Source organism: Schistocerca gregaria, chromosome 5 (genome assembly GCF_023897955.1).
Source record: "Schistocerca gregaria isolate iqSchGreg1 chromosome 5, iqSchGreg1.2, whole genome shotgun sequence".
Lineage (NCBI taxonomy): Eukaryota > Metazoa > Arthropoda > Insecta > Orthoptera > Acrididae > Schistocerca > Schistocerca gregaria.
This window is the reverse complement of record NC_064924.1, coordinates 489,470,933-489,495,074: the sequence shown is the minus strand read 5'-3', so window position 1 is coordinate 489,495,074 and position 24,142 is coordinate 489,470,933. Positions and strand designations below refer to the sequence as shown.

The 24,142-nt window shown below is 38.2% G+C and overlaps 1 protein-coding gene across 4 annotated transcripts in view; it reads left to right on the top strand.

Moving 5' to 3' along the window:
* The window catches only part of LOC126272717 (asparagine synthetase [glutamine-hydrolyzing]-like), a 230,219-nt gene that overhangs the window by 124,556 nt on the left and 81,521 nt on the right, over positions 1-24,142 (top strand). For all 4 annotated transcript variants that reach the window (XM_049975754.1, XM_049975753.1, XM_049975752.1 and 1 more), the window contains exon 6: positions 15,666-15,844. In XM_049975754.1, the coding sequence (XP_049831711.1) occupies positions 15,666-15,844 (179 nt within the window). The remainder of the gene's footprint in view (positions 1-15,665; positions 15,845-24,142) is intronic.

The following is a 24,142-nucleotide window of genomic DNA, read 5'->3' as shown; positions in this document are numbered from 1 at the left end:
TCTTTACACGAAGACAATTTTTTTATTTCTTTTATCTTTACCGTTAGTTTGTTATACAATCTGCTTCCTTGTATGTTTGCTTGTTTCTGCATCAAAGCCTTGTTCACTCTTTTTATATGAATGTCATTGCACTTTCTTGTGTTGTAAGTATGTAGATCTGAGTTGGATTGGAAATTGTTAATATTTCTTTTTACATTAATTACGCTCTTCTGTATATAGAGGCACGGTAGGGGTAGAATATTCAGCTGTTTAAATAATTGCTTTGAAGGAGTTAGCCTTGAACTGTTGGTAATTATTCTAACAGCTCGTTTTTGTAGAGTGAAGATGGTTTTGAGATTTTTCTTACTATGACCCCAGAAGGTGAGGCCATAGGTAATAGCAGAATGTATATAAGCAAAGTAAATAGTTCTTCTACATTCCCTACTACATACAAATCTAATAACACGTAAAGCAAAGCAAGCAGAGCTTAACTTATGCGAGAGATACAGGATGTGGGATTTCCAGTCTAAATTTTCGTCTATATGTACACCTAAGAATTTTGTGGTAGCAACTCTCACAATTTCTTTTTTTTGTATTCTGAGATCTAGATCAGAGTGTGACTTTGCTTTCCTGTTATGGATATAATTAGTTTTAGAGATATTTTTGGTTAATTTGTTCACTTCAAACCAATTTTGCAAATATTCTGTAACTCTGGTTGCAGATGTTGGCAATACCCGGTTTATGTCAGTTACTACAATGTTTGTGTCATCCGCAAACAGGGTTATATGAGTACTATTTACTAGAATCTTGATATCATTTATGTAAAGACGACATAGAAGAGGTCCTAGAACACTCCCCTGCGGTACCCCAATTGGCACAGTCTGAATATCCGATCTGTAAACAATACTTTGGTTTTTACTGTTTGTTGTTGCAATTTCTACTACCTCTTTCCTATTATGGAGATATGACTGAAACCATTCTTTAGCTACTCCTCGTATACCGACATATTCTAATTTGTCTAGCAGGATATCATGTTGGACAGTATGAAATGCCTTTGAGAGGTTCAAATTTATTCCTATTGTTCTGTTGTTCTTATCTAGTCCCGTTTAATATTTTCAATGAATTGGGTGATGGCTGACTCTGTACTCATTCCTTTGCGAAAGGCGTGTTGGTTTATAGACAATAGATTGAACTTCTCGAGGTAATTTGTAATTCTGTTTTTGATGACTGTCTCTATTACTTTTGAAAATACCGATAATAAAGCTATTGGTCTATAGTTTCCCACTTCATGTATATTGCCCTTTTTATACAATGGTTTTACTTTTGCAATTTTTAATCGTTGTGGAAAGACACCTGAAAATGATATGTTTATGATGTGTGATAGTGGGTCTGATATGACACTAGCACATCTCATCATGACTGAGCAAGGTATCTCGTCAATCCTTGAGGACATTGTTTTTATTATTCGGTTAACTTCCAATTTGTTCGTGGGAGGTAGCAATAATGAATTAACACTTTGTTTTTCTGGGATTGATGTTCTTCTAATCTTTGAACAATTTTTAATCAGATTGATTGGACTATTTATGAAATAGTCATTAATGTAATTTGCTAAAGTAAGATTTCTGACTAGCATACTTTGATCATCTTTTAAAACAAAGTCATCTGGATTTGTAACATTTTTGCTCGGGCCTATTTCTTTTTTTTACTACATTCCATATAGCTTTCGATTTGTTTGCTGACCCAGTAATTACTCTGTCATTGTGCATTGTCTTGGATTTTTTGATCACCTTCCTGTAAATTTTCTTGTATGTCTTTACATAATCTGTGAAGTGTTCATCTTTGTTATCTTTTTTGAGTTGACTGATATGTTTTAGTGTTTGACTAGATACTCTAATAGCAGGTGTTATCCACTGGCTTGTGTTTCTAGGCATGACATTGATCTTTGTGAGCTTTTTTGGGAAACATATCTCAAATAGGGACATGAATGTACTAGAAAAAGCATTGAAAGATTCCTCGGTTGTTGTTTGTGCATAGACATCTTCCCAGGTTTCATTAGCTAACAACTGGATGAAAGTATTCACTTTTTCTGTGTAGAAGTGCCTTTTGTATCCCCACTTATATTTTACTGCCTTGGGGATAGAGTAATTTATGTATGTTAATAGTGTATTGTGATCTGAAAGACCTAAGTTTACGTTTAGTAGCTCAGTGATACCATTCTCCATATTTGTCAAAATATTGTCTAAAAGAGAGGATGACAGTTCTGTTATTCTGGTGGCATCTGTAAATAGTGGTTTCGTGTGGAAGCTGCTGAGTATACTCAAAAGCTGTCTTTTGTCATCACTTTCAATTAACAGGTTAATATTAAAATCTCCACAAAAAAATAATTTCACTTCATTACTATAAAAAGTGTTTAATGCTGCTTCTATTTTTTTTTTGAAGAATATGTTTTTGTCACCCAGTGGAGATCTATATGTTGTAATGACAACTAGTTTTTCACTCTTCTCCTCAGTTTTTAACTCTATGGCACATGATTCAAAATGTTTTTCTATATTTAGATGGTCCAATTCTGTTTTCACTTTGAACTGCAGTCCTACTCTAGAGTAAACACATACCCCACCATTTTTAAAAACACTTCGGCAATAATGTGATACTAAATTAAACTTGCTTATATTTATGAGACTTAATTCACTAGCCTTGCACCAGTGTTCAGATAAACAAATACAAGAGACATCAGCAAGATTATTTAAAGCTACTTCCAGATCTAGTACTTTGTTTCGGAGGCATTGAATATTCTGACACATTATCCTGACTGTTTTTTCTTTTGTCATTACCTGGTAATGTGCTGCTTTTTCCATAGTAGTTATGACTTATCTGCAAATTTTCTTGCTGATTTGTCACAATCTTTTCCTTTTCTTTGTCTGAAGCCATAAAAAATCCTTATTTAATGATGTAGATGTACCTTGTCTTTGCCTCCTCCTTAAGCAGTGTTGTGTTGCTGCAACTGTCGTTGATGGTTTTGTTGTTGCTGCTACTGTTGTTGTTGGTTCAGTTGCTGCTGCTGTTGTTGCTGCTGCTGTTTCCGTGGCCGGAGGTGGTGGTGGTGGTAGTGGTAGTGGTTGTGGAGCTGACAGGATTCTTCATGCTGTTGCTGCCTTTGATTCTTTTATTGGCACTATTTCTGTTGATGGTGGATCTGTTGTTGTAGTATCTGTTAGTTTTGCTGTTGTTTCCTCTGAAGGTTTAGTTGCAGTTACTGATTGTGGTTTGACCATTTGTGGTAATTTTACTGCTGCTAATGGTGATGATTTTGTTGTTGCTGTTGCTTCTGTTGTTCTTGCTACTTGTGATGAACCTGCTGTTATTGATTTTTGTGGTGTTACTGTTACTGTCGTTGATGTTGCTGCAGGTGTTTGCTGGTACCTTTTTATTTCATCTAATACTTTTTGTGCAACAATTTTCTTCCCTAGGCCATTCAAGTGAAGGCCATGAGAAGTGTGGAATCTCTGACCAATGCCACTAATATCAGCAACACAAACATTTTCGAATTGACTTTATATACTGGAAAAACTCTCATTAGCAGCACTAATATCTTTGTTCTTACAAGACCAGTGTGGCAGCTCATAGCAATGTGGAATGTTGTCAAAGAGAATGTTTGTATGAGACAAATGAGTCAGATGCTTTTTCAATTCTGAGCAGACTTTAGAGGTTTCATTTTTATGTACATCGTTAGAGCCGCCAAACAAAGCTACAAAGTCTTTTGAAGTCAACTTGATAATTTCATCAGTGTAAACATTCTTAATTACCTCCGAAAGGGAAGCCCCAGGCTTGACATAACTCGTAGATTTCACAACTGATGCCTCATTAACAAGAGAGTCTATTCCGCGCCCGTGGCTATCAGCTAGAATGTGCAGTTTTCCCATGTGATTATGTACTTTTTGCTGTGACCTAGGCATATGTTGACATGAATTGCACGTAGGCCTATTCAGGGGAGCAGCAACGGCTGAAACACGTACCTGCGTATTTTCAAAAATATTTTCTGAAGCACTATCATCACTTATTTCGCTTAGCACTTCGTATCTGTTTCGTAATTGAATAGGTGGATTTATTCTGGCCCTGTAGACATCATATTTCCTTTCTGATGATGAATTTTTGTGTGTTTTCGGCGACAGATCAACTTTTGCACACCAAGAACGGAACTTTGTTTCGCATACGCCATTACTGCCTACTCTCCCGTACTTTTTACGCAAGTTATGACTTATATTTTTGCTACTATAGTTAATGGTTCCTGAGTGGAATTCACTGTGCGATTTATTTAATCCCGTTGTGTTCAGCTTCGGGGATTTGTTGCACTCGTGTTGTAAAACGCGTATCTCTTCCACTAACAGTTTGTATGTTTGCCCCTCGAAGGCTGAAGTAGTTGCTGATAAGTGTAAAGTTGGTTAAGGTGAATAGGAAGGCTGCCATAGGTTTGGAATCAGGTGGGCACTGACTGAGGAAATGTTCAGACGGGCTTAAGACGATATAGGAAATGGATGGTATGTTTGCTGTAGCAGGGGAGTCTTTGTACTATGGGTTTCAGGAATTGATCAACTAAGGCAGACCTATGTTCGGTGGGTGCTTTGCAGTCAGCAACTATAGGGTGGCCAGGATGATTGGGTTTTTGGATCTTAGGAAGAAGGTAAAAGTTGTGTATGTGTGGTTTGGGTGGGGTGAGAAGTTCTATGGATTGAGGTGTTAGTCCTTGTGAGGGGCATGAGGTTTCAAGGGGGGGGACTGCAGGTCAGTTTGAATCACAAGGATGGGATCTTGATGGCAGACACTGTATATAGAGGTGTCAGACAGCTGGCATAGACATTCACTAATGTACTCCTTTTGGTCAAGTACTACAGTGGTAGATCCTTGTCTCCTGGAAGGATAATGAAGGAGTCTCAGCTTTAGGGAATGCAGAGCCTGCAGTTCTGCAGAGGACATATTAGGGTCTTGTTGTAGGGACCTGAGGAAAGGTTGTGAAGCAATGCTGGACGTTAAGAATTCTTGGAAGGCTTGTAAGGGATGATTTTGAGGTAATGGTGGCGAATCAAGTTGGGATCATGGTCTGAACTGTTCAAGGCAGGGTTCAGTGTCAGGTTTGCTGTTGGAAAGATTTTGGGATTGGCTTGCAAAGTGATATTTCCAATGGAAATTATGTGTGAAGGAAAGCGGGTTCTTCTACAAAGCAGCATGATCAAATGCTGGTTTAGAGCTGAAAGTCAGACACTTACATAATACAGATAATTCAGGAGGGGAGAGAGCTTTAGATGAGAGGTTAAGGACACAGTACTATTGTGACTGGTTCTTGTGATTATGGGTTATTCCTCGTCTGGGAGGCAGTGGTGAAGGCTGTGGTGTGTTACGGAGCTTGGCTAACCTTGGTTTGTAGGAGAGAAGTGGTGGTTGATGGTGTGACTGTAGGGAGCTGCAGAGGGACAGGAAGGAAGACACCACTGTTCACGTGGTTTAAGAGAAGGTGGGATAGCTTTCTGAGGTGAAGACTGGCATATTGTTGCAGTTTGAAGTTGGTTTGTTGGATGATACCAATCAAAGAAACATGGGGGGAAAGCAATTGCAGGACTTTGTAGAAAGAGAGAAGTCTGGTAGAGTGGAAATTGGCTGATGAGGCATATAGGTCACAGATTAGCTAGGTAAGAGCAAGAAATTGCTGTACTTGAAACTGTAAAAGAGCCTGGTGTAGAATAGGATTACTCCCAGAAACAGGGACTTTCAATGTTAGGCCTTTTGGAGTAACTCCAAGGGACAAGCAGGTTTCAAGAGACTGAATACGGGACCTTAGCTTTGACAGTGCAAAAGCATGTTTTCGAAAAGAATGGCTGTAATATGAGATGGGATTCACCATGGCAAGAGAAGAGAGTGTGGAGAGTTAGAAATGTGGGAGTGGTACAAAAAATATTAAATAAGCTGAGGGTGAAAAAGATAGAAAAAGGAAAAACTTCGAAAAATCAGAAAAATTCGTATGAAAATTGTTAATAAGAGGTAATGAACTAGCGATCTACATGACTTAAAAAGAAAGAAAGAGAGAGAGAGAGAGAGAGAGAGAGAGAGAGAGAGAGAGAGAGATTGGAAAACAAAAAGGAAAAATCGATTGGGACAGTCATGAAAACAGACAAAATTTTAAAACCTGGGTAAACAGAAAGTGAAAGCCACAGGAGAAAATGTAAACTGCTGTATATGCTGTCAAAGGGAGGGTCACCTGTGAAACGCCACGTTTTATACCAGCTGTTGTGTAAACTCTTTTCAGCCTTCTACATCGGCATGACTATCACCAAACTATCGATTAGGATGAATGGGCATAGGCATAGGCAACTTGCAATATTCTGCTGCAGAGCATGCTCTACAGCATGACAATCGTGACCTCGGTGCCTGTTTCACCACATGTGGATTCTTCCACCAGACACCAGTTTCGTAGAGCTCTGCAGGTGGGAACTAGCACTACAACATGTCCTTGGTTCTCGCCACCCAACTGACCTTAATTTATGTTAATTTCTTCTGTGTCAGCATTTCTTCATAGTTACTACTCTTTGCTTCACTCCTTTTAGTTTTCTACATCTTTATTGTCTTATCCGTCTGTTTTTCACTGCCCTCCTTCCACCTCTATTACGTACAATGCACTTAGCTTTTCACTCTTATTAACTCATGCATGCTGTTTAAGCAGTAATCTCTGTCTGCGTATTACTCTGTCTTCCACCTTTAAGCTCTCAGGGTTTCAAATCTTGTCCGATGCAGTCCCCAAGAATCAGTCTTTCCTTCTCATCCTGTGCAATAAGTCTTTCCTGACCCACAGTTCTAGGTGACTTTTCCCAAAATCTGCACCTTTTCCTAGACCTCTCCAGTCCTTTTGCATCACCCTTCTTCCTTCCCCCTCAACCCTTCTGCCTGAAGGAGGAGCCACTGGCTCCAAAAACTTGCCAATCACAACCATCTTTTATGTGTGTGTTGTGCCACCACTTGGGGAGTAGATTTTTTATCTATCCAGTTAAATGATTTTGGAGATTTGATGTTTCAGTGGATTCCTGATATTCACAGTACACTTTTAATGGTTATATGGGAAAATCCCCACTTCATTGCTACCTCAGACATGCTGTGTCCCATAGCTCGTGTGCCAACTATAATAGTTCCAACTCACTTAAATATTGATAAACTGCTATTGTAGCAGCAGTAACAAATCTAACAACTGCACCATACACTTGTTGTCTTGTACAGGCATTGCCGACTGCAGTGCCTGTTTACGTATCTATTGCTCCAAATCCAAAATCTCATTTATAAAGTATGTAAAGTTTTTTATTGCTCTAATCAGCACTTTGCTCAGTACAGTACCTAAATCTCTCAAAGCTCGAGTATGTATAAATTCCTATTCTGTGGCTGATTATTCTAATAATTCAGAGTATATTTCCTCTTGCATAAAGATGTTGTTGTTGTTGTGCTTCAGTCCTGAGACTGGTTTGATGCAGCTCTCCATGCTACTCTATCCTGCACAGTACCTACTGCAACCTACATCCTTCTGAATCTGCTTAGTGTATTCATCTCTTGGTCTACCTCTACGATTTTTACCCTCCACACTACCCTCCAATACTAAATTGGCGATCCCTTGATGCCTCAGAACATGTCCTACCAACTGATCTTTTCTTCTGGTCAAGTTGTGCCACAAACTTCTCTTCTCCCCAATCCTATTCAATACTTCCTCATTAGTTATGTGATCTACCCATCTAATCTTCAGCATTCTTCTGTAGCACCACATTTCGAAAGCTTCTATTCTCTTCTTGTCCAAACTATTTAATGTCCATGTTTGACTTCCATACATGGCTACACTCCATACAAATACTTTCAGAAATGACTTCCTGACACTTAAATCTATACTCGATGTTAACAAATTTCTCTTCTTCAGAAACGCTTTCCTTGCCATTGCCAGTCTACATTTTATATCTTCTCTACTTCGACCATTGTGAGTTATTTTGCTCCCCAAATAGCAAAACTCCTTTACTACTTTAAGTGTCTTGTTTCCTAATCTAATTCCCTCAGCATCACCCGACTTAATTCGACTACATTCCATTATCCTTGTTTTGCTTTTGTTGTTGTTCATCTTATATCCTCCTTTCAAAACACTGTCCATTCCGTTCAACTGCTCTTCCAAGTCCTTTGCTGTCTCCGACAGAATTACAATGTCATTGGCGAACCTCAAAGTTTTTATTTCTTCTCCATGGATTTTAATACCTACTCTGAATTTTTCTTTTGTTTCCTTTACTGCTTGCTCAATATACAGATTGAATAGCATCGGGGAGAGGCTACAACCCTGTCTCACTCCCTTCCCAACCGCTGCTTCCCTTTCATGCCCCTTGAGTCTTATAACTGCCATCTGGTTTCTGTACAAGTTGTAAACATTCTTTCTCTCCCTGTATTTTACCCGTGCCACCTTTAGAATTTGAAAGAGAGTATTCCAGTCAACATTGTCAAAAGCTTTCTCTAAGTCTACAAATGCTAGGAACATAGGTTTGCCTTTCTTAATCTTTCTTCTAAGATAAGTCGTAAGGTCAGTATTGCCTCACGTGTTCCAGTATTTCTACGGAATCCAAACTGATCTTCCCCGAGGTCGGCTTCTACTAGTTTCTCCATTCATCTGTAAAGAATTCGTGTTAGTATTTTGCAGCTGTGACTTATTAAAGTGATAGTTCGGTAATTCTCACATCTGTCAACACCAGCTTTCTTTGGGATTGGAATTATTATATTCTTCTTGAAGTCTGAGGGTATTTCACCCGTTTCGTACATCTTGCTCACCAGATGGTAGAGTTTTGTCAGGACGGCTCTCCCAAGGCCGTCAGTAGTTCCATGGGAATTGGTCTACTCCGGGGGCCTTGTTTCGACTCAGGTCTTTCAGTGCTCTGTCAAACTCTTCACGCAGTATCGCATCTCCCATTTCATCTTCATCTACATCCTCTTCCATTTCCATAATATTGTCCTCAAGTTCATCGCCCTTGTATAGAACCTCTATATACTCCTTCCACCTTTCTGCTTTCCCTTCTTTGCTTTGAATTGGGTTTCCATCTGAGCTCTTGATGTTCATACAAGTGGTTCTCTTATCTCCAAAGGACTCTTTAATTTTCCTGTAGGCAGTATCTGTCTTACCCCTAGTGAGATAAGCCTCTACATCCTTACATGTGTCCTCTAGCCATCCCTGCTTAGCCATTTTGCACTTCCTGTCGATCTCATTTTTGAGACGTTTGTATTCCTTTTTGCCTGCTTCATTTACTGCATTTTTGTATTTTCTCCTTTCATCAATTAAATTCAGTATTTCTTCTATTACCCAAGGATTTCTATTAGCCCTCGACTTCTTACCTACTTGATCCTTTGCTGCCTTCGCTACTTCATCCCTCAAAGCTACCCATTCTTCTTCTACTGTATTTCTTTCCTTCATTCCTGTCAATTGTTCCCTTATGCTCTCCCTGAAACTCTGTACAGTCTCTGGTTTGGTCAGTTTATCCAGGTCCCATCTCCTTAAATTCCCACCTTTTTGCAGTTTCTTCAGTTTTAACCTACAGGTCATAACCAATAGATTGTGGTCAGAGTCCACATCTGCCCCTGGATACGTCTTACAATTTAAAACCTGGTTCCTAAATCTCTGTCTTACCATTATATAATCTATCTGATACCTTTTAGTATCTCCAGGGTTCTTCCATGTATACAACCTTCTTTCATGATTATTGAACCAAGTGTTAGCTATGACTAAGTTGTGCAATGTGCAAAATTCTACCAGGCAGCTTCCTCCTTCATTTCTTAGCCCCAATCCATATTCACCTATTACGTTTCCTTCTCTCCCTTTTCCTACACTCGAATTCCAGTCACCCATGACTATAAAATTTTCGTCATCCTTCACTATCTGAATAATTTCTTTTATTTCATCATACATTTCTTCAATTTCTTCGTCATCTGCAGAGCTAGTTGGCATATAAACTTGTACTACTGTAGTAGGTGTGGGCTTTGTATCTATCTTGGCCACAATAATGCGTTCACTATGCTCTTTGTAGTAGCTTACCCGCATTCCTATTTTCCTATTCATTATTAAACCTACTCCTGCATTGATTTTGTGTTTATAATCCTGTAGTCACCTGACCAGAAGTCTTGTTCCTCCTGCCACCGACCTTCACTATTTCCCACTATGTCTAAATTTAACCTATCCATTTCCCTTTTAAAATTTTCTAACCTACCTGCCCGATAAGGGCTCTGACATTCCACACTCCGATCCGTAGAATGCCAGTTTTCTTTCTCCTGATAACGACATCCTCTTGAGTAGTCCCCGCCCGGAGATCCGAATGGGGGACTATTTTACCTCCTGAATATTTTACCCAAGAGGACGCCATCATCATTTAATCATACAGTAAAGCTGCATGCCCTCGGGAAAATGACGGCCGTAGTTTCCCCTTGCTTTCAGCCGTTCGCAGTACCAACACAGCAAGGCCGTTTTGGTTATTGTTACAAGGCCAGATCAGTCAATCATCCAGACTGTTGCCCTTGCAACTACTGAAAAGGCTGCTGCCCCTCTTCAGGAACCACACATTTGTCTGGTCTGTCAACAGATACCCCTCCGTTGTGGTTGTACCTACGATACGGCTGTCTGTATCACTGAGGCACGCAAGTCTCCCCACCAACGGCAAGGTTCATGGTTCATGGGGGAGGGGGTGGGGAGCATAAAAATGGTAGGTTTTAATACTCCATTCAGCATGGGGATATAGAATATGGGTAATGCATAAAAGATGCTAGACCATAATGAAAGAGGCTTTTAACTATCTGAAGTTCAGTGAAACTTTAATTTCTAACAGTCCTGTAAAAGTGTAATCTTAAAGTTTTCCTCTACCACTCAAAGTGTATGCCTACCCAGCTTTCCAAGGCTAGCATTCTCAGGCGTGGATAACATCCCAACACAGCCCATCATTAAGCTGTTCTGTTTGATGGTGACACACACTTTTGACAAAAGACTGTTACCAAAGGAACTCATAAGGCAGCTTCAGAGTCGCTGAAAAACCCTCTGTTCTATCAAGAATGGCTTGAGAGATGGAAAAATCATTTTGAACATGTCAATGCCTCTGTCTCAGCATTCAAAAAGTGCTATCTTGTCACACTAAATTACTAATAACTTTCCGTTTGTATAAATTCTAATTTTTCATTCTGTAGATCCATGTTTCCTTCAATATAATTTTTATATCTTAATAAATAAAGTTTGTTCCATTTTTAAAATAGAACTTCAAGTGGTCTTTACCCTTTGGACTGTCCGTTCTATCGTCACTGCACCCTTGTTAAACTAACTGTGTCTTTTTCAAACTTGGTACATCATCATCATTTCCTATAGAGAATGTGGTACTGTAATTTCTATAGTCTAGCTTATTCCTAAATAGTGAGTAATCTGCTAAGGTTTTCTGATTTTTAGTTCAAAATTTACATTTCATTTAAAAACTCAAAAACTATTAGAATTAACTTCTTCAAACCCTCTACATCATATTTTTATATATAGATGGAGATGCACTCAGTCTTACCTTGGTGCTGGGGGGAAAGATAGGAGAAGCCCCTATCTCCCACTAGCTTGCCATTGTTACTAGCCAGCTAAGGCACTTGATTCTCCACAACAATTGTATAGAATAAATACATTTCTGTCCTAGGCTACACTGTCTGAGACAATTATTCCATAAGCCAACACTGACTGATACCTGTAAATGCAAAGTTTGATGAATTGAACCTCGTGATTACTTTGTTGATGTTGTGATTCAGTTTTAACCTGCTATCCGACTATAGCCTAACAAGTTTTACAAGCAGTGCATGACTGTGAAAGACTGTTTCTGGTGCTAGCAGCTCATAACCATCTCAGTTATCATGAAAAGAACTGTTATAAAAACTTAAAAGTAATTCAGCAGGTACTAATTATGAATTTCACACACGGGCCATGTGTGGCTCCAAAGAGACAATAAAATTGTACAAAAAGTGGCTGTTGTGCACTGCTTATTCATTGATTGGAATAAAATAATAAACAAAAGAATATGCACTGACAAAAACACTGTTTTTGCGGCAAACTTTAACACTAGCTTTCAATTTTATGCATGGTTCCATAATTATATACTATCAAGATTTTTAAATGATGATGTACTGTATGTGATGTAATTATTATAAAACTATAGATTGGATATGTCTAATAGGGGATATCGAAAATAAACAAAGAAGGGCAACTGGAATGATGATATGTTTGTATGACCCATGAGAGAAAGTTGTGAAAATGCTGTAAAGCCTGAACTGCTGACACTTGAAGATAGATGCCAACTACCCAAAAATTAAAAAAATTAACTTACGAAGTTTCAAGAACCAGTATTTAGTGAGGAATCTAAGAATATTCTACTGCCTTCAATTTATAGCTTCTATAGGGACCACAAAGACAACAGTAGACTAATTACTGTATACTTTTTTGGCATTGTACTTTCAGCATTCCATATGCAGATGGAGTATGAGATATAATGGAAACTATTCTCTGACATGCATTTCACAATGGATTGTAGAGTATGAATAAAGATGTAGATACAACTGTCGTATAAAAAATTCACAGATTATACGTTAATGGAATGAGAGTATTATGAAAAGGATAGATTGCTACTTATCATGTAGAAAACAGCACCGTGTTTGGAACTTTGCATGTAGATCATATGACTGGTTTCATAGATAGTCCTGCCTTTGATGGGGAAGGATAGGATCGCTCATCACCTATCCCATCAAAGGCAAAGCTGTGTGTGAAACCAGTCATGTGATCTACAAGCTAAGCTGCAATCACTATACTGCATTCTATGTGGGCATGACAAACAACAAGATGTCTGTCTGCACGAATGGCCACCAACAGACTGTGGCCAAGAAACAGCTAGACCACCTAGTTGCTGAGCACAGTGCCCAACACACAGCACTTTATTTCAATGACTGCTGCACAGCCTGTGCCATCTGGACCCTTCCTTCCATCACCAGCTTTTCTGAATTGTGCATGTAGGAACAGCCCCTGCAATTTATCCTATGTTCCCATAACCCCCTGGGCTTCAGTCTTTCTAAGTCACTGTCCTTCACCCAACTATCCTCTTCCCTGTTCACACTCCGGCACTACACAATCTTCTACTTCACCAGCACATCCACAGAACTTTTACTTCTCTCCTTTTTTGCTCTCCTATCCTATCCCACCCCCTCCCCTTGCCCTCCGTCTAACCTCCTGACTGCACATAACACCCTACCCTGTCCTCACTTCATCCCTATATGCTCCCACAAGTAGCACTTTACTGTCCCCCACCCCTGCCCTATTATCCCTCCGCCTCCCTGCCTGAGCCGCCTCCTCACTCCACCATGCAGACTGCTTCTCCTGCCATGCAGCCTGATTCAGAAGAAGGCCTTTTGGTTGAAAGCTTACTTGTTTGGCAATTTTTTATGTGCCCGTTTACAACATCATATCTCCACTATATGGTGAATAGCAATCTATCCTTTTCATAATATTGTCATTATTCCATACTGGATTTTCCATTGTTTCATTAATGAAATGAAATGTTTAACAGCAAAATTTCTTAGAGTATTCATGGAGGGTTAATCTAAATGACTGTGAAGGTTTCATTTCATGTAGAAATACAGATCTTATTTTATTGTGCACCATACCCCATAACATATTTTGAAAAAGAAAAATTCTTTTACATATATTACAAATGCTCACTGTGTGTACTCTTTGTCTGTTGACTTACATCTAAGCAATAGTTCATCTCTTCCACATACTCTCCAAAATACCAACAGTGATGTTTAGGAAGGTGGCTACTCAGATGTGCGCACTAGTTCCAGAATATTTGTCAGTAAAGGAGGAATAAATACTTGATCTAGAACTTCCCCCTACACAAAAGAATCACATGGTGTTTGGTCTAGTGAACTTGGTGGCTAGGCTAAGAACATATAAGAGGATACTGCCCATCTCCTTGCTTGATACATTGGTGTGGTAGTGATTGCTTTAAAAATTCTATGATTTCTATGTGGAAATGGGGTGATGTGCCTCCTTGTTTCAGTCTGCAATCATCACTGTTATTATTCTGTATTCATATCCAGGTATGACAGACCTGACAATGTCCAATGAGGAAGAACAGGCCTTCGGCTTTCATTTTTACAATAATGCAGAACGCATTCACTTTGGCATCCATGTGCTCCACACACCAACAGGGTTTTCTGTTCCTGGAATGCAAACATTTTGTCTACTCTTCTTTCCAATCACATGAATGCTAGCTTCATGCCCACAAACTAGCCTGTTATGAGATCAGTCTTCTTCCAGTCATTCTGGTAGTGGGATACGATAAAGTTTGAATGTAGTGTAGTGTAGCTGTTTCTGGAATAGTGGGGTGGTTGTTATATTTGTATAACAGCAGCTATGACCATGTATGTCCTATGTTAATCACCCAAACCTCATCACCAAATCTGTAATAACTCTTTTAAATCCAAGAATGGTATTTCATTTACACCATATTTGAGGAATGAACTTTCCACACTAATTGTGATTTAGCATTTAATGTTTTTTCCTCCATTTTAAATACATCAACATCTTGTACTAACTGAACATCTTAATGCTTCTGTATACAACATCAGTATTTAACTTGAAAGTTCATCTTACTTCCATTACAATGTTTTTTAATTGATGTAAGAGTTCTCGGGAAGTCAGCTTATCTTCAGAGCTGGATGGCAATCCATTGAACACTTATTTCCTCATCCAAGCAGGTATCCCCTCTCACTAAGTTTCAATGACCGCTGTCCCATGGTGAAGGCATGTGTTGTCCCTCAATAGGGCTCAACACAAGCACAGTATAAATAAAACTAATGCATAGGATCTGCACATTTACTAGGCATATTATTTTATGTTATTAATTTCTTGCAATGTAAACAACTTTTGCTGCAAGTACTATTCATCAGTAAAAATACCTAGGGATACACATGACTTGTCTGCAGTGTTATGTATCACTGCAGTAGGCTTTTGTTATTACCAGTTACAGCGTGATGCAGTTGCAAGCAATATGGCATTATCTGTTGTAAGGTGCATTCAGTTTCTTGTTGTCCAATGATTTGACATTAATTTTAGATAAATGGCCTATATCCACAAAGTCACAGTAACATCTGCAAATGGAATTGTCAGAGTTAGCGTCATCCCCACATTTCATTCAAAACTGACTGTTATGGTAGACTGATGCTTATGATATTCAAAAGCACATATGCTTTCTCGTTACGACTGGCTACCATTTTGTAACTACTTCTATAACTGTCTTCGCACGGCAACTGAAGCATTTGCAGATGCAGAACAAAACGTCAACAGTTTGCCTATTCATTGCTGCAACAATAGTAATCATAATATGTTTTCCATTGCCTACACACACACACACACACACACACACACACACACACACACACACACACAAGCCCAAAAGTCAATTAGAAATGATTAAATTGCCACAGGTTTCGAAAAATTGTAATATACTCATGGAAATTGTATATGGAAACAGTACCACATGATATTAAGTTGGAATTCAGTATGTTGAAGTAGTGTCCTTTATATCTAGACATGAAAACTAAAAATCTGATAATTGTTTTGAACTTTTCTATATTTGTAGACTTCCATCCCACTGACATACATGCCAATATTCGTACCCTTTTGAGGTCTGCTGTGAGGAAGAGACTGATGTCTGATCGCCGAATTGGTTGCCTGCTTTCTGGTGGCTTAGATTCCAGTCTTGTTACAGCACTACTTGTGCGTTTGGCTAAAGAGGAAGGCATTTCATACCCGATCCAGGTAAATTTATTATAAAAGTAAATCAAAGGCTTTAAAATTGTTGTTTAATTATGTACAAAGGTTAAATTGTCTTTAAGTATAGTTTTGTGTCAGTAACAAATTAAGGACTTTGCACTGTACTATTCAGTGGCTTCAGTTGCTTATGAGGACAGTCTTTAGCAAGAGTGAATATATAAAACTATGAGATACCTTGTATATTATTAATGTCTTTTATTACTTACTTTAATTTCTCTTCAGAAGTAAAACAAGGGCTGACAGTTTCCAGGAAATAACAGTGTTCAACATTTTGAAGCTAGCAAGACTAAAAGTTATAAATATCCATGAAAAACTACATCATGGAAACCATGCATGCAAAATTGTGTTGGGACAAAAACATGTGACTTCCTAATCAAACAGGTATCAGACTGTTATCTGCAACAGGCTTTTGGGGTGGAGGTCATAGGTATAGTGGTTCTAAACACTGTGTGAATTTTGCATGCAATGTAAGAGACATACATAAATATCACAGTGAAAACACGTGAATGACACTACAGAAGGCCAGGTCAATACCGGATTAGGGGATTGCCACAGTCAGTGTGTGGTGATATAGGAGCTGATTGTCACCTGTGTCATTATTTCATGACTGTGGAAAGATTCTGGGAGGGAGGAAATATTCAACAGCAGTGCAGGAAAGGGTGACATACACTACAATTCGGTGTGTCAGTGTCAGGATTGTTAGTTTGCCTTTAGAACTACAATAGAGCAGTGCAGTACCCGCAATGGCTAGAGAAACTGCAGCAGCCTCTAAGTCAGATATTCCCTGTCAGAGTGTGTGTCATCAGCTATAAAAGATTTTTCTGTAGGCTCAAGGGCATGCCACCCCCGTCACATAAATGCATTCCAGGGGTTAATAGTGTGGTGTCATACTCACTGTAAGAATAGTGAGGCTGTATTGTGTTCACAAATCAGTTGCAGTTTAGCATGAAGAGTGATCCTTTCTCTTTTTATCTGGTGTGCTCCTGAGACACTTAACAACTTAAAAAAGGGAGAGGGGAAGCTCTGTGTTAAGTGTATGTTCACCTTTGCCCATATTTCCTGAGGCTAGTGTGATATTTCCATTATCACAGTTATTCTGAACATGTGTGGGTTAGATTCAGAGATTTTGCATCAGCATTGAACAGATCAAAAGCTTTTCATACTGTTACATATATTTAACATGTCAGCCCAATGCCTACATATGATCATATCCACTCAAAAAAGAAAATGCATGACCACATCTGGGGAACCTATAAAATGCAAACTGGAAGTGGATGGAAAAATTATTCAGCAGATAGTGACATTTAAATATCTTGGTATTGAACTATACAGCAATGGAAATGTTGAAAAGGAAGTTAGAAAACAAGTAACAAAAGCAAACAATGTTACAGGGTAGTTAAATGATTATATTTGCAAAAACAAGCATATAGGAAAACATGCAAAGGCAAGAATATACAAAACGGCAGTGAGACCAATTATAAAATACACAGCTGAGACAATACCAGAAACTTCAAAAACAAAAAGACTTTTGGAAACCAAGGAAATGAAAATTCTGCCAGTGATTACATGAAAGATCCTGTGAGATATAGAGAGAAGTGAAAACATTGGAAAAGACTTTGAAGTGGACTCCATTAATGAATGAGTGAGTATGAAAGAGAAAGCATGAATGAAACAAGCACATAGACAGGATGGATGAATGGAAGATTGTGAGAATAGAAATAAATAATAAATACATAGTAAAAATAGAAATAAATTACCAGCTGGTAAAAGAAATATTGGCCACTCAAGGAAAAGATGGAGTGACAATCTCAGTGTAGACTGAGGGCTACTAAAGGAAACTGGCTTTAGCCTATGAAGAAAGGAAGAAGAAGAAGAAGAACTTATCAAATATATTGTGCTTCTTGAGAAATATTGTGCAATCTGTGGATAATATCGTTTCCAGCCCCTCACATGCTTCATTGAGTTATGGTATTTTGGCTTTTGTGTTTGCTATTGTGTTTAAGTACTGAAATGAGTTCAAAAAATAAGAAAGCTCATTCTTATTAGAGTGCATCTAAGTGCTGTCATACTGAAAAGTATCTGAATGACCTGAACTATGTTCTGCCTAATTTTCATGCAGCCCACATAATGTAACTTTCTTGCGTGTCCTCTAACCTCTTTTTAGTACAATTGTTGGACTATGCAAATTGGATACTGCATGTGACTACTGGAGAACATTTCTCTGTGTGGCAATAAGTCCAGAAGTAAGTTAATAACATGATAATGCAAGTCTCAGAAAACATTTGATTACAGATGAGACAGCCTTTACTCAGAGCTAGATTTTTTGTGAATAAGATATTTAGCAAGAATATCTGGTTTTCCAAAGTTCTATGATAATTCGAAGTATTCTTGCTCTCTAAAAGGTTTTTCTGGTGAGCAATTAACTTTCATTTATTTGACACTTTATTTGTTTAGTAACTTTCTGTTACTCATGGTGGCACATCACTCTGTGTGCAGTCCCTAAATTCACTTATCACCCCTAACGTATAATAGGATTAAAAACCTGAATTATTCTTGCAGAGCTAGTCGTGCATGTGTTTGTATTTTAAATGAGATGACAACCTGTTTTGTTCTGGATATGGATTCCAACCCAGCATCTACAGCCTGTGCTAAATAACAAAAGTTTCTGTGCCTAACTGAGACTTGACGTATGACTGATTGTCATTGCTGTCTAGGCAGAAAGAGGTGAGAATTGTCTAATTTGTAACCTGTATCAGCAAACTAATCTTGAACTTACACAATGAAAGTTATTGTAATGGACTAGGACTCCTGCCCAGTAACTGTTCTCCCAATTATCTTACCATGAAAGATGTTAAATATGATTTAATTAAAAAGTGACAAATTTGAGATGGCAGGACATTAAGTTGGCTGGACAGGGATTCAAACTCAGAGTCTAATCATATTGGTAAATAAGCACAATGAAAGGTCAGACACTGAATTTTTTCAGTAGTAGGAAGATTTTGAATATTTTAATGATAAGATGAATGAATAATTTTTTCCTTCCAAGAATTTGAACCTAACACCTATCACCATTGTTTTCTAGCCACAAATGGACATTAAAAATAGATTTCTTTGCAAGGAGTGAGATGTGCTCATGCTTGAATTTGAAATAAAGTGATGAAGAGTTCATTGCTCACTCAGAATTCAACCATGCACATATTGTCATTGACAACACATGATGAGATGCTAACTATCAAATTCTTTTTCATCAGAAACTAGGAATGGCAGATTTGAATTAGAAATGATGTTACAAACAGTTCTGTGCTTGACTTGGAGTCAGGAATGTCACCATTTGTTTTTGTTGCCACTGCCCAAAGAGATGTTAAGAATCAAAATTGTTTTCCGCCATTAGTTGGGTCTGCACTTCCTAGGCCTTGAAAGGATCTCATGAAAATTTTAAAGTCAACTAGGATTCAAACTCAGTCATATGGCTTATGTGGAGATCTTGAAGAGTTTGGAATCTTGAGCAGACAAGAAATTGATTAAGCTGTGTCATCCCGAAAGGATCAAATCTCATGAAAAGGAAGATCTGAGTTTGAATCCCAGTACAATACCAACATTGTCAATATCCCAATTTCAACTAGAAGATGGAATAAGTTCCAAGTGACCTTATGTGATGATTGGTTCATTATCTAAAATAAAGTTACTCCCTAGTAATGATAGAGTATTATATTCCCTATTTCTCCTTGTCATGACCTAACCTAACCTCTAGTTGGTATCATAGGGACATGTTGTTTAATGTGAACTTGGAACCACAGCGCAGTCCTATGTTCTTCACTTGGCATCATCAGAAGTGATTAGGATCTTTTTTCCTGCCTCTTAAAAGCTGTTGCCTGAAGTGGGAATTGAATACAGGCCTTGTAACACTCCAAGAGTAGTTTTCTCTCTTTCATATTGACTTTATCGATGCTGGTCTCGCTGGTAATCAGTTGCTCAATACTGTCTTTTTGTTGATATTTGTGAATGTCTATTTCGTTATCATACTGGATAGTTATGAAAGTGTTTGGTATGTTTTTATACAAAAATATGTGCATTCAAAAAAACTACTTATATAAGTATTTTCACATTCAAATTAATCAAAATTTAAAAAAAAACCATAATTATTCATGTTAAGACATATCAATGTTTAGGCATATTATCCAATAATGGATGAATCCCAGTTTTTCTAGAGCACAAAATTATTGTCAAAGTATAGATCACTGTAACTTCTTTGGAAATCATCTCTGGTGTATGAGAGTCTTCGGCCATAAATTGATACTGTAGTGATTCCAGAATTTCTATGTAAATTCTAGGACCACTCAGTCTTCTACCATCTCAAACGCAGATCCACACTCACACTTTAAGTCGTTAGAACATTAGAATGTGGGGACCATGACAGTACCGAGAAAAGAGATATTTTAAGTCAAAAATGAGAGAAGCTCCTGTTACTTGTTGCCATAGCAACCAAACATAATAAGACAAGGGAATTACTCTGAGAAATTGTCATATGTTCAAGTATCCAATGGAGCAAAATTTAAATGGAAAGATGATGAAGAAATGAAAAGTTCACAACGATAAAACAGCAAAGAAGATTTCGACATATTTGTCCAAGAAGAAATATGCATAGGATGTTACAACCAAGAAGATCCAGTGTGGGGAGTATACAGCTCTCACATTGTGGGGATGCAGATGCGGAAACCAGTACCAGCTGCTGTTCAACGGTGCTGGCCTGCCTCCACATCTGCTCACCTGCATAACGCAAATTCTGCGCTGGGTGAGCGTGAAATAAAACTCGATTACTTTAATATGAAGAGGTACAAGATACTGATGAGTGAAATTTATTGTGTAGTTATCATATTTAAAGTTATTTTTAAATGCTTACAAGAGCTAAAGGATATAAAAGTTTGGAAAATATACAACAGGTTGGGGAAACTCAAGACCCAGCTACGGCTATGAAAATTAGCAAAGAAGTGCCTGACTGGGCTGAGTTGATAAATTTAATCAAAGCTCAGAGTCGTAAGTTAAGCTCAGTAAGTTCTCAATTAAATACCCAGAGTGAAGCTTTAAATGCTCAGAGTGAAACTCTAAATATTCAAACGACAAATTTAGGTTTCTTAAATGCCTAAGTTGACTCTCAAAGCAAAGAATTTAGTAATCTATGTGAAGGCATGGGTGCTTTGAAGACTTGAGTTCGGTGCTATAAGTAATAAAAAAGAGAATTTAAACGTGGATTTAAAGAACGAGTTGACAAATTCTTTGACCACTCATATAAATCATATGTTTACTGACCTTAGTCAGAAATAGAATGACACTTTTCAATATTTATCGAAAAGGTTAGAGCTTCACATTGTGAACAAATGTAATAATGTAGAATTTGAACTTATTGAAAAGTTAGGATCTTTTGAAAACGTGTACAATATTAAGTATAATGATGTAAGGCAGGGGTTGAATACTTTGAAAGAGAGTGTAGATAAGCAGAATGAATTAATGCCAGTCATTCAATCGCAAATTACAGGTGTCAATACATGGGTAGATACTGTAGAAAGAAATTTCAAAGAGAATATTATATAAGTAATTAGTTTGGAGGAACAATTTGGAGAAATTATAGATCGAAGGGTTACTGAGGGAATAACATCTGGAAACGTATTGCCTATTTTTTCTTCCGAACTCAATGATACCAAGAACGGTATGGACAACCTGTGGAGAGAAATTAAGCTTATCCAAGATAAAGTAGAAAAAAGGGTAACTTCACCTAATGTTGTATTAACTAGTGAAGCAGTGACTGCTTTGCAATGGGGAGCTAATTCAGGGTTATCTAGACAGTTCCCTAAATTCAAGCTGGACGGAGAGGTACATCTGACCCATTTCTTAAAAAGATTTAACCAAACTTTTCCAAAAATTTCGGAAGGTTCTGAGAAGGTTGAATTTACTTTGGGGTACTTTCTAGGGCAAGCCTAAGAATGGGGAACAATAGATATTGAGAATTTTTCCCCCTGGGGAGACTTTTAAAAGAAATTTAAAGAGAAGTACTGGTCTGCCAGTGCTCAAGAAAAGTTAATATCAGATCTATGGGACCCAAAATATTATAATAATACTTGGGGTACTATAAGGAAATATTTCTATTGGTGTTTAACATGAGGGGGGGGGGGGGACATGTTCACAGCTCAACTCTGAAGAAAGAGACTCATAAGTTTTTACAATAATATGAGGGACCTTGCCAGGTACAAACCATGGTCCATCCCAAGACATTATTTTTAGTAGACCCCACAGGTGGATTAGAGAAGAGGAAATACAATATAAAGGATCTAAAATTGTATATCCCTGAGGGACGATAACATTCTGAGTTAACGGGCGGAGTAACGACCGACGGATCCCAAATTGTTTTCGGTGTTTTTCCAAAATAGATTTCTTGCACCGAAAAGCTTTAAAATCTAGAACTATTCTGTAATCTTATTGCTTAGCAAACCAGATATGACTATAAAATAGGAAACAATATAAGAGAATCACAGAAAAAAGTGATATCTAGACAAAATAAATTGAATAGAGTATTATATTTGTAGAAAGTATAATACGATGTGACTAGTTGAACAACTGTTACACCATAGTGTATAGATTTTCTATTTTGTATAGAGTATTTTATACCTTTTTATTAGATGTGATATAGATGAGAGGGTTTGTATAAATTTTGAAAGGTGTGGGCATTGTAGCTAAAAGCATGATTTACAAGAACAGATAAATTGTGACTAACACAAAACACACTTCACACCATTCAAACAATCTCCAACAAATTTGCTGTTTCCATGGACAGTGAAGGGGGAGGCGTGTTTATGGCGATAAGAAGTGCAATAGTATCGAAGGAAATTGACGGAGATTCGAATTGTGAAATGATTTGGGTGAAGGTCACGGTTAAAGCAGGCTCAGACATGGTAATTGGATGTCTCTATAGGCCCCCAGGCTCAGCAGCTGTTGTGGCTCAGCACCTGAAGAATAATTTGGAAAATATTTCGAGTAGATTTCCCCACCATGTTATAGTTCTGGGTGGAGATTTTAATTTGCCGGATATAGACTGGGAGACTCAAATGTTCATAACGGGTGGCAGGGACAAAGAATCCAGTGAAATATTTTTAAGTGCTTTATCTGAAAACTACCTTGAGCAGTTAAACAGAGAACCGACTCGTGGCGACAACATATTAGACCTTCTGGTGACAAACAGACCCGAACTATTTGAATCAGTTAATGCAGAACAGGGAATCAGCGATCATAAAGCAGTTACTGCATCGATGATTTCAGCCATAAATAGAAATATTAAAAAAGGTAGGAAGATTTTTCTGTTTACCAAAAGTGAGAAAAAGCAGATTACAGAGTACCTGACGGCTCAACACAAAAGTTTTGTCTCAAGTACAGATAGTGTTGAGGATCAGTGGACAAAGTTCAAAACCATCGTACAATATGCGTTAGATGAGTATGTGCCAAGCAAGATCGTAAGAGATGGGGAAGAGCCACCGTGGTACAACAACCGAGTTAGAAAATTGCTGCGGAAGCAAAGGGAACTTCACAGCAAACATAAACATAGCCAAAGCCTTGCAAACAAACAAAAATTACGCGATGCGAAATGTAGTGTGAGGAGGGCTATGCGAGAGGCTTTCAGTGAATTCGAAAGTAAAGTTCTATGTACTGAGTTGGCAGAAAATCCTAAGAAATTTTGGTCCTATGTCAAAGCGGTAGGTGGATCAAAACAAAATGTCCAGACACACTGTGACCAAAATGGTACTGAAACAGAGGATGACAGACTAAATGTCTTCTTCCAAAGCTGTTTCACAGAGGAAGACTGCACTGTGCTTCCTTCTCTAGATTGGCGCACAGTTGACAAAATGGTTGATATCGAAATAGACGATAGAGGGATAGAGAAACAATTAAAATCGCTCAAAAGAGGAAAGGCCGCTGGTCCTGATGGGATACCAGTTCGATTTTACACAGAGTACGCGAAGGAACTTGCCCCCCTTCTTGCAGCTGTGTACCGTAGGTCTCTAGAAGAGCGAAGCGTTGCAAAGGATTGGAAAAGGGCACAGGTCATCCCCGTTTTCAAGAAGGGACTTCGGACAGATGTGCAGAACTATAGACCTATATCTCTAACGTTGATCAGTTGTAGAATTTTGGAACACATATTATGTTCGAGTATAATGTCTTTTGTGGAGACTAGAAATCTACTCTGTAGGAATCAGCATGCGTTTCGAAAAAGATGGTCGTGTGAAACCCAGCTCGCGC